Genomic DNA, 18,208 nt, shown 5'->3' with positions numbered 1-18,208 from the left:
TTAAATTAAGCCTGTCATGGGTTTTTATGTAGAAACAAGAAGTATAATCTCTCATGTCAGTAAGTATTGTGTATCCCAGTTCAAGTCCGTACATACCATTGCTGAAATCATGACTTGATGAGTCAACTAATGAATAGACTTCTATATATTAGTTTTCTATATATTCTATAGATGCTATAGGCTTTGCAAACGCATTTTGTAGTTATGAATTACCTTTAAACACTGTCAAAATGTTGTCACAGACTTTCACGTCAATGAGAGCTTTGTAAGTCTCGCTGACAGACGAGAAAATTGAGCACCCCATCTGCTTTAGTTTTCCAAATACTTTAAGCTGTCTGGAGTGAAATGAAGAGGTTTAGCATTATTCCCACTAATTACACAAACTCAACCCATCTGCGTTGTGAAATTCATGTTTTGTTTGTAGTTCATTTTAACATGCACTTTTTCTTTTTTTTTCCCGCACACAATTTACATTTCTACTTTGAAACATTAGTTATCAAAAAGACTGTACAGACTTGCTTCTTGGCATTTGCCACAAATTACATAATCATTTTTTGTAAGTCATTACTGGGAGACGTCAAAGTCAGAATGACTCTGCATAAATCATGTTATTCAATTTTTTTTTTTCCTCCGTTTTCATTGTTTTGGTGTCCTTTCACCTCTTTCGGTGGATTAAATTATTACTTAACCACAGGTTAAGTTTCATCATATTTATCTTGAGATGTTTGTTTTTAGATCATTTATATTTGAATATTGATCTTCAGCTACAAAATTGTCAAATTATCAGTAATAAATCATAGTTTGTTAATATTTGATAGCTCTCTTTGACATTTTAGTAATTGACATTCCCTGTCACTGCTCTTAGAAAAGATGTGTTAAAAAATGACAAAACCTGTGTTAAATTTTAACACATTAATGGGTGATGGGTAAAAGATTTTTACTCATTCATTGTGTTTATGATTTTAACACAGTAAGTGTGTCAGAAAGGTTGTTGCAAAGATGTGTAAACGTGTATAATTTAACACATTATGTGCTGTCCTTCACTACAAACATTGTGTTAAAAATCTCTAAACAAAATGTTCGCATTTGACAAAATAAATGGACAAATGGTTGGTTGGTTAGCTTATTGTCAAAATGTTTATTATAATTAAATATCAACAATTACATTCATAGAATTGCAGAATATATATACAATTTTAAGCAGTCAAAAAGGAAATATCCAACACAGGACAAAACAGTTCTTTTCATCTCATTAGGTAACATGACATAACCCCACCTTCATAATCATTTCACTTTTTTCCAGACTTTGCTGGATTGATGTACACTGGTGGCCAACAGTATTTTGAAAGAAGTCTCTTTGATGCTCAAAAAACATTTCTTATTATCAATGTCTGTACTCCTTCATCTTTTCCACAGCACAGGAGTAAAAGTCATTATCAAAATAGTCTTTTAAAAACCAACACAATGTTTTTGTCCACCTTTGGGAATAAATGAACTTCTCCGAAGACTGGAACCTGCTCAGAACTTGACTGACAACATCAGAATGTTTCCTGGTCTGTATGCATGTCCACAACCACAAATGCAAACATGAATTTCTGTCATGATGATTCACTGAATGTGGTAACAAAGGTAATAAACTAAAGAGTTGGTTATTATTATTATTATTATTAAGTCTTTTTCCCTCAGACTGCATAGGTTTAGCTTATGGGGCTGTCACGTGATGAACAAACGACTCGAAAAACCCAAAGACTCAAAGCAGGTGAATTAATTCAGTGCAGAACCTATAGGATGTTGCGCATGCGCGACTGAACGAATCACTCCCCGAGACGACTCGTTCTTCCCGAGTCACATTAAAGATTCGTTCAAAATGAACGATCGTTCAAGAACGACCCATCACTAGTGCGCTGATAATAGTACCTTCCTGGTCATGTGGGACTGCAATGGCAGAGAGTCTTCTGCCTAATGAAAGATCAAAATAATGCTAAAATATAAACTAAAGTTTATAAATTAAAGATTTGGTATGAATGAATGATTTAGTGTGAGTTTTATCACAGCGCTTACCTGAATGGTGAACATCGAGAATGGTCCATCTTCTGATTGGTTCATTTTCTGTGTAATAAACATAATGTTAGACATCACTTACAGTATTTGATATAATGTTAGCAAATTTAGATTGTAAGCTACCTGGTCTGCACCAGTGGCTCCAAAGCGCTTATAACATTGCTAATCATTTCAGTAAACTTTAAAATACTTTAGACATAATAAATAAAGAGCATTGCTAGCACCATTTCTTTATTGACAAATACAGAGTAAAATACAGAGTCTAAAAGTGCGGCGCAAATCAAACAATCCGTAGGACCTGAGTAGGTATCTTTCTCTGCTGAAGTCCACACTGCCAAATCCTTACATTTCCACAACAAGATCAACAGCGCTCCAGACACGCGTAATTTCTTCAGAACATTTAATTCTCTTCTCTGTCCCCCTCCACCACCTCCCACCACTTCTATACCAGCTGATGACTTGGCCACTTTTTTCACAGACAAAACTAGAACAATCAGTAGTCAGTTCTCATCTCCACACACACACGACCTCCAACCAATCACATCCACTGCTAAAACTCCCATCTTCTCCTTCTGTCCCCTCACTGAGGCGGAAGTATCCAAACTTCTCCTCTCCAGCCATCCTACAACATGTCCTCTAGACCCAATCCCCTCACACCTTCTCCAAGCAATCTCACCCACACTCTTACCTGCACTCACACACATCATCAACACATCCCTCCTCACAGGCATCTTCCCCACTGCGTTCAAGCAGGCTCAGGTAACCCCACTGCTCAAAAAACCTACATTAAACACTTCTCTTATAGAAAACTACAGACCTGTCTCTCTCCTTCCATTCATAGCGAAAACACTTGAACGAGTTGTCTTCAACCAGGTATCATTGTTTCTTTCACAGAACAACAAACTGGACGCTAAACAGTCAGGATTCAGGAGTGGCCATTCAACTGAGGCTGTGCTACTCTCAGTCACTGAAGCCCTGTGAATTGCAAAAGCCAATTCCAAATCATCAGTCCTCATTCTGCTGGATCTATCTGCCGCTTTTGACACTGTCAATCATCAGATCCTCCTGTCCACCCTCTCATCATGGGCATCACAGGGATTCAACTTTGCTGGTTTGAATACTATCTCACTGGTAGGTCCTTCAGGGTGGCCTGGGGAGGGGAGGTATCCAAAGCACATCAACTGGGGGTTCCTGGACCCCTGCTCCTCTCCACATACACCACATCACTGGGTACCATCACACAGACACATGGCTTCTCCTACCATTGCTACGCTGATGACACACAGCTCTATCTCTCTTTTCAACCAGATGATCCAACGGTAGCTGCACGGATCTCAGGCTGCCTGGCGGACATCTCGAACAGAGAAGAACATCACTTACAGCTCAACCTGTCTTCCCTTCCACTCCGACTCCACAGCATGATTTCACCATCCAGCTAGGTACTTCAACAATTACCCCATCAACATCGGTCAGAAATCTTGGTGTAATCTTTGATGACCAGCTGACCTTCAAAGAGCACACTGCAAAGACTGCTCGATCTTGCAGGTTTGCACTACACAACATCAGAAAGATCAGGTCCTTTCTGACGGAGCATGCTGCACAACTAGGCCCTTGTCATTTCTAGGCTGACTACTGCAATGCTCTTCTGGCTGGACTTCCATCAAACACAATCAAACCTCTACAAATGATTCAGAATGCAGCGGCACGACTGGTCTTCAACGAGCCCAAAAGAGCCCATGTTACACCTCTCTTTATTTATCTCCTTGCACTGGCTACCGGTTGCAGCTCGCATCAAGTTCAAGACATTGATGCTTGCATGTAGCTGGCTGGTGGAATGATCTTCCCACCCCTATCCGGAGTGCTGGATCCCTGTCAATCTTCAAGCAACAACTGAAAACTCATCTCTTTCGACACTAACGTTACTTGAATTCATCCTAAACTTAAAAAAAAAAACTTTATCTTTCTCTTTATTTATTCCTTCCCTTGCTAGCTTGTACTTATTTGAACAATGCCTGAGACTTGGTGTTAACAGCACTTCCTCTGTCTGATTGCCTCTTCAAGATGAATCGCTTTATGTATTCCCCAATTGTAAGTCACTTTGGATAAAAGTGTCTGCAAAATGACTAAATGTAAATGTAAATGTCATATTTACCACTGCTTGGCGAAATTTCGAGTGCTAAATTCAGTCATTTGTAAAGGTGTCTTCACTCTCGGGAATTTCGAGTGAAAGTGGGAAAAGATGATCTATTTGAAATCAGTTTTCAACGCGTTTTCGCTGCGCTAACCAACAGAAAGCTGCTTGATTTACAGTTACATGACTAACGTTAATATGCTTCAGCTAACGTTATTGACAATGACCAGGTTTTGCCCACAAAATTTCGCTGTGCCTGCACGTTTAAAACAGTATTAAAACAACAGCATCAGGAAACATTGCTTTTGTTAATAAATGTAAGCAAAATATGATTTCAAGTACATCTTACTTGAGGAATCTTGCTAGCAGTCTCCAGCGCGAATTGGCGGGACATGGAGCGAATTGTCTCCTCCATAGTAAAAAGGTGGTTTTGACAAGAAGTTTTGACTTGAGGGTTAGTCGATTAACATAATAAAGCGATTATGGTATAAATACGATATTTTACTTACAACAATACAGAAGTAAAACGAAATAGCACATCGCTGTCATTACAGACTAAAATGACTACAGACTGGATTCTGTTCAAAGTCCCTAACGTTAGTCCCTATTGGTTGGTTCACACTAGCTACTACTAACGGACGTCTTTAAAAACTACATATAAAGTGTTAGCAGCACATCGGTCTACACATATTGTGTTAAATGCTGTGTGTAAATACACAAGTTGTGTTGATTTTTAAACTACACAAAAACATGTGTAAAAGAGGTTATTCTTTTCAACATTTTTATTTAATATTGACACAAAATGTGTAAATTAGAGTGTTACACATAAAGTGTGTAATTTTTTAACGCTTCTTTTCTAAGAGTAAGGTAGGTAATACATTACAACAAGGTTGTTAATGTTAACATCAGTTAACAATAGTTAAAATGAACAAAATCTATGAGAAGTACTTCCATGACATTTATTAATCTTGGTCAACGTTAATTTCTACATATAATACAAAATGTTTTAAGATTTCAAGTTAATATACTATGAATCATATGTACGTCGTTAACACTACCCAAGCGGTAGAAAGCTATTGTTTGCTCGTGATACCTGCTGTATATGCTAACAAATGTTAACATAAAAAAAAAAAAAAAAAAAAAAATGACACGTAAACAAACCCAAGTTTGCCTAACACCGCAATTGCTTTTCATTCTCATGGCTTCTGTGCACATTGCCCAAAAAATGTTGCATAAGCATTTACATAACTTCTGAGCTACCATGACAACTGCACAGGACCTGTTGAATCAGATTTTCATTTTACCATTCTTTCGCTCTTGAGCTGATGAAGCGATGCATTGTAATAACATAGACTTGGTTCTCTTTGTGAGTGCTGTTGACTCTTGGATAGACTAAAGAGAAATGCTTTCGGAAGCCTTTTGAAAAGGGCCCCTCATTCTGTCTAACTGGAAACTTGTTGAGTCATACGCTGACTAGCCAGCAGAATGCAAGAGGCTACTGAAGTAAAGTGTAAAAGACTAAAATGAAACATTTGGTCTATGACAAAATGCTTGTTTTAAACCCATTAATTACAGATAGTAAATGTATAATGATTAAAAAATGCCAACATTTGAGTTATTTAATCTGTGGATTAACTTAAATGCAGCTAAAATAATCTGATAACTACAGTAACACTGTCAACCTCTCGCAAGTCCAGATACAATCCAAAAGAGAAAAAACATATTCCAATATGTGTACAGTCTTAACTGCGATGAGACTTGATAAATCTTAATAAAGGATCACAATGTTCACAAGACAGCATATTCGTTGGTTAAATGTTTGGTAGATAGCAAGAACAAGTCCTTCCAAATCTCAAAAGTTTTATCAACACCTCAATCAACGTTGTGATGATATTTAGAAAAGGTTCCATGATAATTGTTTTTCATTTCTTACACATACCATTTTAGAGCCATTGCAATGGTAATCTTTGCAGTTCTGTAGTATTTTTTTTAAATGCCTTGGAGTATTATGTAAATGTCGTGGGTTATCAAAATACCATGGCATTGCCACAGAATACTATTGTATTTGTCCTTCATCTGAACTGTATGAACAATATGAATCTATGATCCCAGTCCACAGTCAACATGGTTCTCTTTTTCGAACGTATGATCATATTTCTAGACATGCTGTTCAAGTTACGCACTGAAGTTGCCAAACAGGCACTGTTCCCTTTTACAATTTATTAAAAAGTCTCCTTTCAGAACTCAACAAAATGTTCATACACCCAGGAGAAAAGACCTTGAATGAGGATTTAAGTAATTAGTTCCCAACAATGGAAACTTTCTTTCTCTTCTGAGCAGGGTGGGGGTCAAAGAAAGTAACACAGACGTTTACTAGTTATATTGCATGGCCTGACCTGTAAGCATGTCACCCAGTCACGTACTATTATTGTTTTTATGTTGTAACTAAAATATGAGGATTGATGGAAAGGGTTTACATCTATTTTACAACAGCACACTAAGCACGCGCAAAGTTCAGTACAAAAGGAATATAAATTACAAAAATGAGGTCATACAAAGTAACAGGAAGTCTGCTAGCTGTGAGTCACCTGACCAAGCAACCATATCACCCAGTCAGAAAAAAAAAAAAGTAATAATAAATCTGTTTTCATGCTGTATCTGGCGATCAATATAGGCCTAAGGAGAAAAGAGCCAGGGCTATCAAAATGATTTTTTAAATTTTTTAAATAATGAATGAAAAACTGAAATACAGACAAATACAGATATAGACAAATACACAAACTAAGAATACAAACGAAATACACAAACCTTTAGCAGTTCTCATTGCTGTTGCAATTCTGTAAGATACATTCAACGTCAAAGTTTTTGTCTTGTGAATAAAGAATCTTCGGTAACGTTAAATAATTCACATTTGTATTACAAAAGAAATGCTAACATAATTGTTTATGGGGCCAATAAAGGTAATAATTTTCTGTAATGGAGATGTGATGGGTTTTAACCATAGACTGTTTAAAAACAGGTCTTAACATTACTTTCCTTAAGCCGTTACGTTAGTAATTCTATGGCAGAAACACCGTTCAAGCAGCTGCGATTGCTGATTGGCTAATGTGGAGTGAGAGCTAGTTTCAGACCAATCAGGGATGAGATCACTGTCAGTGAATGGAAAACTACAAGCTAGAACACGCTCCTGCGCCAACCCTCATCCAACCAATCATAATGCTAAGCGTCACGTCTTCGCTCGATGATTGGCTCGTATGGGCGGTCGCTGAAGAAGAATTATAAAACCCATCACCGCACGAGTGTCGTGGTGCTGTAACTGTGCGGCATCTCTTTTTCCAGCCACACACAGGCAACAACGGGAGAAAGCTGCGGTTGTATTTTAACTGTATACTTAAAATATCAACGCAGTCGCTCTGCTTGTATATTCAAGAATTGCTGTCTTAAGTCAACTGCGAGTTATTGGGATCTCGGAAATTTGCATTACAGGTACGTGCTTTTTCTACATTCCAGTCGTGATGGTTTACGCTAATGAAAGATACATTAGAAAACTTGACATCATTATCAATTGTTTTTAAATAATTGCGTCATATTTTGCACTCATCTCATCTTGGGTCAATTTAAGTCATCTTTGTTCTTGTTTCCTTAATTTGGTGTTGCGTTGTAATGTGTCCGTCGGATATGGAAATTGCCCCCTGGGCATGTCTGGACAGTGGACAGCGCACTTACAGTTATGAAACGCGCAAGACTGAAATACAATACAAGCATCTGGGTTACGCAGCAGACGGTTACCGGCTCTCGTGTAATCTTCGTAACTGCAATCCAGTCGCCCTGCAGTCTGGGGTGTCTGATCAGGATATTCGCGCATCTTACCAGCTAAAAAGGGGGCGGTGAGGCATGCTTCGCACAATGCGACTGTGAAACGATGAAGCCATCACTGAGAAGCGCATGTCGACTGCTCTGGAAAGTTCTATGGAGCACAAATACCTCAGTTATTAAATGCATTATCATGTATGAGCGTATATTAAAAGTGAAAGAAAATGTAATTTACAGAATGTTAGGGACTTGGCTTCAGTCACCATTCACTTCCATAGCATTTTTGCCCACACATTAAGAATGTAAATGGGTAGGACTGTCATTCTGTGTAACATCTCCTTTTGGTTTCTTCACATTTGGAAGTACATTAGCATGAGTATATGATGACAGTAGTTTTAGTTTTGCGTGAACTATCTCTTTAAATACAGGCACACGTGAAAGCGTGCGGTTTGGTTCCTTGAATGGACTTCAGAACTGACCTGTGCACGCGGGTCGCTGTCACGGCGACATACTTGTCAATCAAAAATTATTCGCAGTTTGCAAGGCAGTGGGGGAAAACGTCTCAAGTGTCTTAAATGAGCAGTCCGACAATTTTAACTATAGTTCACACGTTGGTAACGGCGTAGTCACACTTTAAAGCTAGGCACACACGCCCCCTTGACTCCATTCAAGAAAACGAAGTCTGTAAACTCACCTACGTGCGTTACACGTTTATAAAATTAAGTAAAATATTAAGCAGAGCTTTATATTTAAGTGTATTTGTGTATTAATAAGTGTACTTGACATCTGGCACGTCGTCTGGTCGCTATTCAAAATGACTCGGCGATTTCGACCCTGGCGCGAACCGCTTTATTTAAACATGCGCTGTCACTTTAAAAAAAATTCTGCATACTCATGGTTACATTGAACTTCTCCTGTTACGTAACAATACATCGGTTGATTCATAAGAAGTACCGGCTGAAGCTTATAGTTTGCCTTACTATAATGCAGATTATATAGGGTTATCTAATACAAGAGGACAATATTAGTCACCATCACTGGTCATGACTAAGAAAGTCTAAATCGGATGAAGTGATCTGGTTGTTTGTATCTTGGGAGGGGGGTTTATGGTTGTGTTTATAGCTTTTGCAGCTCGCCATTTGTTCTTTTTTTTGTGCATGTAACAGGTGAGCCACTATGGAGTTGTACAACAAAGACACATTTTCTGAGGATATTCTGCCTGTTGTCATTGTTGGTAAGAGTTGTCATTATATATTTGTTGTCCATGAGCACTCGCAATTGTTAATGCACATTTACATGCATAATGCATGCAAAAGCATTCTATTTTTGTTCTGTTGTTTCTTTCCCATTGTTATCTTTGTTCTAGACTGTACTTCTCTGAGCAATTTGAAATGTTGTATTGCAGCCAAGGTCCAGAATTAACTAATGACCAGGCTCAAATGGAATCTGTGCGTGCAGAACTCTACAGAAAGCTCAGCAGCCTTACACAGAATTGGAAGGCATGTTATTCAAAAATGTTCTGCACATCCAGAATCCCTTGCATTTGTTTTTTCAATACTTTGATAATCCTTTCACCTCAGTTACATTTACCATGTTTAAATGTGAGATTATATCAGATTAAAAACTCTTATTCTGTTGCAGTTCCTGATATATAGAGCTTTCCAGTATTCACATGCATGGCTGTCTTTCAGGTAATGGACCATCAGGGATTTGTCTCTCTTATTTGCTGTCGGGATACACACCTTACCTTTCCCCCGATGGCTTCCATCCCAACCCAATTTTGCATAACAAGCTGACAGAGAATCCTCATCTGTCTTTGTTTGACCAGGTAATGCATACACATAATCCCCATATATACATTTACCACATCTCTTTACATAACAAGTGGTGACTTGTATGGTTTTTTTTTGTTTGTTTTTGTTTTTTACCAAAAGCCTCTATAGACTTCTAAAAGGATTAGTGAATGTAGTCGATCACACATTCTCATGTTGAATACAGAAAAAAAAAAAAAAAAACATTTTGTCTTATGTGCATGTAGGATCTGGAGTACCTGTGTGAGGGTTTAGAGGGCCGTTCATCAAATCCTGTGGCTGTGCTCTTCGATGCCCTCCTTCTTCCAGATGGTGACTTTGGGGTGGATTGCGCCTCCCCGCTGATATGGAGACATGAGCCGGAAAGGGCCACACCTCACCTTGTACTGGGGAAGGGACCACCTGGAGGGGCCTGGCATGTAAGTAACCACACCTAAAATATTTCTGGCTTCTGATCCAATGCCTCAGCAGACATATTGAAAATTACATTTTCTTCAGATTTTGGAGACCTTTTCCAAAGTTGCGTTCCTATTACTGTCATGTGATAAAGAGCAATGAGTAAAACACAGAAGTAAAATGTTCATATATATTACAGTGATGAGAAATGGGGTGAAATATGAGGTTCACCTTAATACAAAAGTACAGCCCTGTGGGGGGAAAAAAACCACAAGAACTCATGTGATTTAATCGTTGCGTGCCTGAAAATAATGGCAACAGTGTCTTCTATTGAGGTTTTGTACCAGTTTAATCAGATGTTTTTCTTGTGCTCTGCCTGCTTCATTCCAAGATGTCAAATTGTTGTTTCTTATGCTCGATTCCTGCAGGCGATGGAGGGCTCAATGTTGACACTCAGCTTGGCTAACTGGATGGAACTTCCTGGGTTGAAGCTGAAGGAGTGGATGAGAGATAAACGAAGGTATAAATGAAAAGAAACTGAAACATTAAAATTAGTGCAGAGAATAAAGGGCTCGTATTTCATACATGTTTAGTCAGATTCTTGGAAATAAGTCTGATGTGGAAATAAGATTACCCCATTGTGTTATGTAAGCAACTTACAGCTGCTCTGTGTACATTTTTCTGTTGAAATACGTTCTCTTTTTCTAACATAATGTGAGAAGTACAAGTAAGCAATAATTATCTTAATCTCTCTCAAAAACATAAATAATATGGTTTTTGTAAAATAAGTTTAGTTTTTTTACAAATTGTACTTTTTTGTGAATAAATTAGGCATAAAGAGTAGAACATTTTAAGATGTTACAAATGATCAAAACGGATAATTTAACGTACTGGTTTATGTATGCAGAAATTTACGTAATGACCGGGCCACACCAGCTGAGATTGCGTCATACTACCAGCACTATGTGACTAAAATGGGTCTGGAGAAGAGCTTTGCTTGCAGCACCACCGTAACCTCAGTGTCTCGGGTTTCCCTTGAATCTGGCTGCTCCGTTTGGATGATCCAAGGCCTCCAGAGAAGAGCAAGCAGTGGTGAAGGAGATGAAGTAATTGAAGTCCCGTTCTCAGTTTATGCAGAGAACGTGGTGCTTGCCACAGGAACCCACGACATCCCGGCCCGTCTCGGCGTGGAAGGTGAAAACCTTCCCTTCGTGTGCCACAGCTTCTGGGAGCTGGAGGCTGCTATTTCATCAGGCCGCTTGGACCGTGCTTCAGAGCCGGTTCTTGTGGTTGGTGCTGGGTTGACGGCGGCAGATGCCGTTCTCGCAGCTCACCACTTGAACACTCCTGTATATCACGCCTTTAGGCGACCTGTGAGCGATCCGGCGCTCATCTTCAACCAGCTTCCCAAGCTCCTCTACCCTGAGTACCACAAAGTGCATCAAATGATGAGCCGACAGCAGCACAAAGTGGGTGAGACGGTGGTCAATCTGTCCAACCAACCTCTTTCTTCACCTGATGATAGCACCAGCCCATATACCTGTTACCCTGGTTACCTTAGTTTCCCAAAGCACCATGTGGCTGCCTTCAGACCTGATGGCAAGTGTGTGCTTGAGGATGAGAGGGGGATACAGACAGTGCTGCAAGTCTCAATGGCGCTCGTTTTGATTGGTGCCCATCCCAACCTGTCATTCCTCCCAGAACATGGTCGCCCACTAGCGTTGGACTCAGAAGAGTCGATCAGTTGTCGGCGGAACCCACTAGATGTGGATCCATACACGTATGAGTGCGTGAAGGAGCCAGGGATGTATGCCGTTGGTCCGCTGGTGGGCGAGAACTTTGTGCGGTTCTTGAAAGGCGGAGCTTTGGCCATTGCGTGCGATATCGCCCGAAAACAAAGTAACAAACTTCAAGAGAATTGCACAACAAGCTCATTGAATATTCAACTCACCAACTGCACATTGGAAGCATGAAAAGACATTGACTTTAAAGGGGTGAAAAGAGATCTTTGATGTATAGCTATCTGGTACTTCCAAAATCCACATACTTGTCGGAAAATGCTCAGTGGTTCTGCTCCAGCTGACACAAAGGAATCAGTTGTTGAACAGTTTATGACCACTCCGACATGCAGAATTGCAAGCGCACGGACACAGATTTTTGTTGTTAATGGCTAACTAACCCACCTCTGAACATTAATCTGAGTCTCCGGACACAGGGTGCTTTAACACTTCAGGGATTTATTTGTCCATGGCTGCTCACTCAAAACACTACTCATGTTCTCACAGCAATCATGTTCTGTTGTGCCAAATTAACATTTGTAATCTCAGTGTTTTCAAATCTAATATTTCCTTCATCTAAGGAAAAACAAAACTAATCTTTGCCAAGCAAATGCTGCTGTTGTATCAATGTTGGTACTAACCTTCTTACTGTAGTCTTCAATGAATGTATAAATCATAGTGGACCTAAAAAATCTGAAAGATCATTGTAACATTTGATCTTCCATACATTGCCTTCCCAAGTAAAGCATACAGTTGTAGTGAATCGTTTAGTTATACCAGAATTAGGGCTCTTAAAAGTTTAAGACGTCCTTGTTTCATGCTGCTGTTACTAACCCAAAGCCAACCTCAAGTGAGGTCAGACTGCACTTACAAAACTGACCACAAGAGGGCCTTTGCATGCCGTGACTGAAGCCAGCAACATTGCATCAGACATAATGATCCATCATGATCTTATTTGAATGAATGTTTAATCCTACATAAGCTTATTCACCACTGCATTAACTGGCAGGGGCCAAATATATGGCCTCGAGGACCTTTCGAGTAAATGACCTGCAATGAGTGCCTGCAATGAGTAGAATACCTGTACATTTATTTAAAATTTTGTAAGATGTAAATTCAAATCAAATGCATATCTTGTTCCTTCAAGAAAATGATTCTAGATTCAAGGTTCTGATGCAACCTCCTTTTTTCTAATCTAAAAACTATTTCTGCTGTATTACTTGCATGTAAGTTTTAAACCCTGGCAGCTCTGATCAAACCATGTTTGTAAAAATAGTTTGTACTTTTTAAAAAAAAGTAAAAATATGTAGTTTATCTGCATGGGTTGTTGCAGTCAAATACTATTTAAAAAATAAAAAATGAAGCCTGAAAACAATACCATGCCTTCATGTGTCTATCGGTGACTACTACTTTTACTGTGCAGTTTTAAGAATGTTTGTCAAAGCCAACTAAGGTCATAAAAAGTTTTTGAAAATGTGTCTTGTACATTGTTCATATTTTCGAGCCATAAAAGGGTCGCGTGATAACAATAAGGCTTCTGTGTGTTGTAGGACGTATTTAATTAAAGTCGAGTTCTTCAAATATTTTCTTTAATATTACTATTTTTAATAGGTTAATATATGAAAATATGGCATACATAATATATACAAAAAATATTCAAATTATGTAAAAACTAAAAAAAATAGGCAGTATACAGTATATACTATACGTTTTGTAATACACTAGTATTACATCATATATATTACAAAACGCTAGTAAAGTTTCACCACTAGATGGTGGCAAGTATCTACTACAGCTTAAAGACATCTGTACTAGTTCAAGTGTACTTGTGTTAAAAAAATCTTTTTAAGATAATGAATATAATTTAATGCAATTTTGCTCTACTTATGACAAGCTCTAAAATATGTATTCGGTTAGAAATGGCTCTTTTCGAGAGCAATCTCTATAAATGAATTCTAAAAATCGAATTGCTAATTAAACAAATAAAACGATACTTTGTGTGTGTGATTTCGAAACTTATGTGTATGTGAACTGAACTGTTGATTTTATAGCAACACTAAAAGACACTGACTTAAATACTCCTTTGTGACTTAAAGACTTTGTGAGTCTGCATGTTTGTGCTGTGAGTGGGCACATGAAGATGCCCTTTTCTGAACAAGGTGACCTCCTCTCTCTCCCACAGACAGACAGGTGGCCACTAGAGGTCGTGATGCTGAATTTATCATGTCTGCGTTGCTATGAGACCGCTGAGCTGAGAGGTGGACTCATTTCTTAATGTCAGGTAACAGCACAAGGCTGGGCAAGATTACAGTGATGCTGACTCATAGATGATATGAATCCCTGAAAACCAGCTCTTGTGTGTAGGCTACATAAATTTAACAGGATGTACTTCCATTCTGATTTATCTTTACAGAAAGAAAGTACATTTTAAATTGTTTAAGAAGAGAGAGTTTAGTAATTGTGGACAGCTTGTAGTCATATCAAGAAAATGGTTTTGAACAGTTTTTATCAAGTCTTATGATAATTAAAAATAAATGGTTAAAAAGAGCAATATAGTTCTAAAAGTGATGCAGTTGGTAACTATTTCACAAATTTTATTCACATTTTTGCTTTTACTTGTTCATCTTAAATGCTTTTAAAAGTACAAACATTTTATATTGTGTCTATTATGAGATCATATTATTATATAGGTCATACATATATTATATGTGACCCTGCACCACAAAACCAGTCATAAGTCGCACGGGTATATTTGTAGCAATATGCCAACATATGCCAAAAATCATTAGGATGTTAAGTAAAGATCATGTTCCATTAAGATATTTTGCGAATTTCCTACCGTAGATATATCAAAACTTAATTTTTGATTAGCAATGTTCATTGCTAAGGACTTAATATGGACAACTATAAAGGCGATTTTCTCAAAATGTTGATTTTTTTTGTTGTTGTTTTTTGTTTTTTTGCACCCTCAGATTCCAGATTTTCAAATAGTTGGATCTCGGCCAAATATTGTCCTATCCTAACAAACCATACATCAATGGAAAGCGTATTTATTCCGCTTTCAGATGAGGTATAAAATGCATGACCCTTATGACTGGTTTTGAGGTCCAGGGTCACATATATGATTTACATACATCAACTACTTGTATGTTATGACAAAACGGAAAAGCACGAACATGTCCGAAGTACTCATGCTCCGCCCCTTTTTGAGTTCGTCGCCAGCAGATCCACACAAACGGGTTAGAAAGCGCGAGAGCGAGCGAGCCAGGAGTGAATGTTTACCACTTACTCTGTGGAATCTATCAGGAGTCGACACTTAAGTCAGGTTTCGCTGTATTCATTTTACCCGAAAAGCGCTTTCAAACGGCAACCGCTCAAAATAATCACCATAAAGGACATATCAGCGGCTGGATCGACTGAATGAAACCATGAGGAATAAAAAACACGGCGGTTGACGCGATCTAAACTAACGTGACTATCGATCCAGCAGAGCCAAGCTTTTGAAAACGCCGAGCCAGGTACTTCGGCGCAGACTTTCAACGGTCGGTTTTTCCTGCGGGTTTACCTGTGCTTACGTGGCACTTTTTTGACCTGGAGATTTATTGTCAAAAATCCCGTTTTTAGATTTTTGATCCACTTTTATCGTGGCGATGCGATGTATTTTCAGAGGTTTGGTAAGTTGCGTGGCCGGGACTAGTTTACTTGCGCCAGGCAGCCAATCAGCGGAATAACACTCATTATTTTTGCGTTAATTTATCCGCTTTTGCCTTATTCACACGATAGCCTTCAAAAAACAGCCTCGTACCGCACCCTTCAGAGATTGACAGCGGGTTTCGTGGCGAGCTTTCCTAAGGAGGATAAGTGTCACCGCTGCGCGTGTGTTTTTGGGGTGGTAAAATGGATGCGGGAATGGAGAAGGAGTGCAGCGCTTTGGGAGGGCTCTTCCAAATCATCATGAACGACATGAAGGTGAGTCCCTCTCAAATTGAAATAACACACCCGATGCTTTGATTTCCCCCCAGCATCATGGGTGGGTTTGGAGCCTGTCTGTAGAAAGGCTCAGAATAAGTTATTTTCCAGCTGTTTTGGAGGGTTGGCAACAGTTCTGTGGTTGGCCGGCTGCTGATAGATGTGAATCCAGCCGCCCTGTGATGTGCGTCCCCTTCAATTCACCGTTTACATCAGTGTAGGCTGATCATTTAGGATATATGAGTGCATTTACTAGTTAAAAGACCGTATACATTTAGGTTATTTGTTAATAATATACAGTAGAAAAATATGTGGTTATTCCACCTTCCATGTTCAAAGGCACTTCAAAGGGATTGCTGTCACACTAACATAAAACTAGCATGATATTAAAATGGCTAATTTGACCTGCACATTGGTATTCTTTTAACTACCTTGGAGCTTGGAGTACCATCACTTACAGAAAAAAAAATTACCTTATAGTACACCCATGTTTTGTTTATATACATGTTAATGCAAGATCTATACAATGTCACAATATCCAAAAACATGGTTTTACCATAATACCCATGGCAGAAGCATATTCATACACCAGAGTGTTTGAACTGCACATCAAGGACACTATGGTATTTGTCCAAAATGTCATTTAAATATGGCTATGTATTTAAATGAGCCAGGCAGATATGATGGTATATGATTATAATATTTATTTAGTAGTACTATGGCATATATCAAAGCATTGAGCTATTATCCAGCCTAGTTTACTAAATTAATCAGTCTATCTAAGATGTGTCAGCTCAGTTTGTCATCTGTCAGAAGTTCTAGTTAACAGTCTCAGCAGATGCAGTGTTAAGTTATGTCCTGTTGTCTAACAGCAGTGTTGATGAACATTTTCGGACACTGGATGAAGACTTTTAATGTATTGTAACATGAAAATACTGCTAATACCAGTTGTTCATAATAACTCTGACTAATTGTTTTCCTTGTTGTAATGCAGTGGTGTGTGAGTGCGCACAGGTGAGCAGGAAGTCTTTAACGTGTGTCATATCCTGTTGTAAACATCGCTCAATGTTTGACTCAGGCTTTATTCATTGTATTAAAAGCTAGACATTAGGGCTCAATTTACAGTTATGCATTCAGTCAAAGCATTGTTTTCTTCTGTCCTTAAAGGATTTATATTATGACGTTTGTTTATGCATCATTTTATGTGGTTTATTGTTTCAAATGCGCAGAAAAGCATTGTAGATATCATTTTTTGACTTTTTGGTGTACCTACAAGTATTAGCAAAAAGTATTTACACGTACACTTAAAAAAATGTGAATTATGTTTCTATGTAATGCAACAGCAAACATTTCTTGATTGTTTAAATACATTTTAGGCGACGGTATTTTATGAACATGTGGATTGTTGCATGTTTGCCATTTAATGGTTTGCATTTATGATGACAAATTTCCATGTTTTTGTTTGTACTCGGTTGAGGTAAAGTCTGAGTTTCATGAGCGAATGAATGGACCAGCAGCTATCCATTTGTATGCGTGCTGTTAATGTGGAAATAGGCCACTTGACTCACAGGAAGGGGGAAGTGTGCAGGATATCCCCATGATTGTGTGTGTGTGTGTGTGCGCGCGCGTGAATTTGCGTGCATGTAAAGTTATGATTCACAGAAAAACAGCTGTGGGGCAAAGGCTACGTTTTGACCTGTTAGAACTCAATAACTAGCGCCGACCATAGTGTGCACTGATGTCCAAGTGCATGGAGCAGAGAAGTTAAGTACTTTCTATGAAAGTTTAGATTATTGTCTAGATTTAAAAGTTTAGTTCATCCCCCCCCTCAAAAAAAGTCATGATTTACTCATCCTCGTGTGGGTTCATGACACAAGATTTGTTTTAAAGATCATATCGTATGGGATATTTACTTTACTCGGTGTGCTTTGTAATCAAGCTTTGACTCAAATAATACAAAGTGCAAAGCTTTAATACTATTACTTAAATAAGCAGGACGAAGTAGCTATTTCCAGATACCAGACGTCAGGTATTTGGAGGGAATCATTCTTTTATACTAGTCTACATTCACACTACATTATTTTGGGTAGATCTAATGTCTGTATTAGGCTTGGGCGGTTTCCAAATTTTGATACCGTCAAACCTCCTCCCTATTTTACCTCGGTATACGGTATTACCGTGAATAATAAAAAAATTATGACATAAGGCTCAGACAGTGTCACCAAACTGTTGGCTTGTGCCTAAACCGT

The 18,208-nt window shown here is 38.5% G+C and overlaps 2 protein-coding genes and 1 long non-coding RNA gene across 7 annotated transcripts in view; 2 read left to right on the top strand and 1 right to left on the bottom strand.

Moving 5' to 3' along the window:
- Positions 1-1,210: 1,210 nt before the first annotated feature.
- Positions 1,211-7,226, bottom strand: LOC131542706 (uncharacterized). Its single transcript, XR_009271768.1, has 3 exons — positions 7,001-7,226; positions 2,062-2,109; positions 1,211-1,959 (listed from the first exon to the last, which is right to left on the bottom strand). It is a non-coding gene; the product is annotated as an uncharacterized LOC131542706 (long non-coding RNA).
- Positions 7,227-7,458: 232 nt separating this feature from the next.
- On the top strand, positions 7,459-13,365 carry osgn1 (oxidative stress induced growth inhibitor 1). 2 transcript variants are annotated; one of them, XM_058780240.1, is made up of 6 exons: positions 7,459-7,678; positions 9,172-9,239; positions 9,697-9,833; positions 10,044-10,235; positions 10,641-10,732; positions 11,120-13,365. In XM_058780240.1, exons 2-6 carry the CDS (start codon positions 9,182-9,184, stop codon positions 12,183-12,185), a joined length of 1,545 nt encoding a protein of 514 aa, XP_058636223.1. In that variant the 5' UTR covers positions 7,459-7,678; positions 9,172-9,181; the 3' UTR covers positions 12,186-13,365. The 2 variants fall into 2 exon arrangements, with proteins under 2 accessions (XP_058636223.1, XP_058636224.1); XM_058780241.1 differs by lacking the exon at positions 7,459-7,678 and having other exon boundaries at positions 7,700-9,239.
- Positions 13,366-15,211: 1,846 nt separating this feature from the next.
- Positions 15,212-18,208, top strand: part of mtss1 (MTSS I-BAR domain containing 1) — a 59,608-nt gene continuing 56,611 nt past the window's right edge. Inside the window, exons 1-2 of one of the 4 annotated variants that reach the window (XM_058778327.1) lie at positions 15,212-15,508; positions 15,774-15,959. In XM_058778327.1, coding sequence (XP_058634310.1) covers positions 15,888-15,959 — 72 coding nt within the window. In that variant the 5' untranslated portion in view covers positions 15,212-15,508; positions 15,774-15,887. Of the gene's footprint in view, positions 15,960-18,208 lie in introns of all 4 variants that reach the window. The other 3 variants (XM_058778325.1, XM_058778324.1, XM_058778328.1) reach the window with 3 other exon arrangements.

The sequence above is a fragment of the Onychostoma macrolepis genome, chromosome 06 (genome assembly GCF_012432095.1).
Source record: "Onychostoma macrolepis isolate SWU-2019 chromosome 06, ASM1243209v1, whole genome shotgun sequence".
Lineage (NCBI taxonomy): Eukaryota > Metazoa > Chordata > Actinopteri > Cypriniformes > Cyprinidae > Onychostoma > Onychostoma macrolepis.
Note: the sequence above shows the minus strand (reverse complement) of the source record. Positions and strands in the feature narration are given on the sequence as shown.

Excerpts from the sequence above, each read along its gene's own strand:
- osgn1 (XM_058780240.1), top strand. The coding sequence starts at position 9,182 with ATGGAGTTGTACAACAAAGACACATTTTCTGAGGATATTCTGCCTGTT. Across the intron at positions 9,240-9,696 it reads TCTGCCTGTTGTCATTGTTG|GTAATGGACCATCAGGGATT; the intron begins GTAAGAGTTGTC and ends GCTGTCTTTCAG. Across the intron at positions 9,834-10,043 it reads ATCTGTCTTTGTTTGACCAG|GATCTGGAGTACCTGTGTGA; the intron begins GTAATGCATACA and ends ATGTGCATGTAG.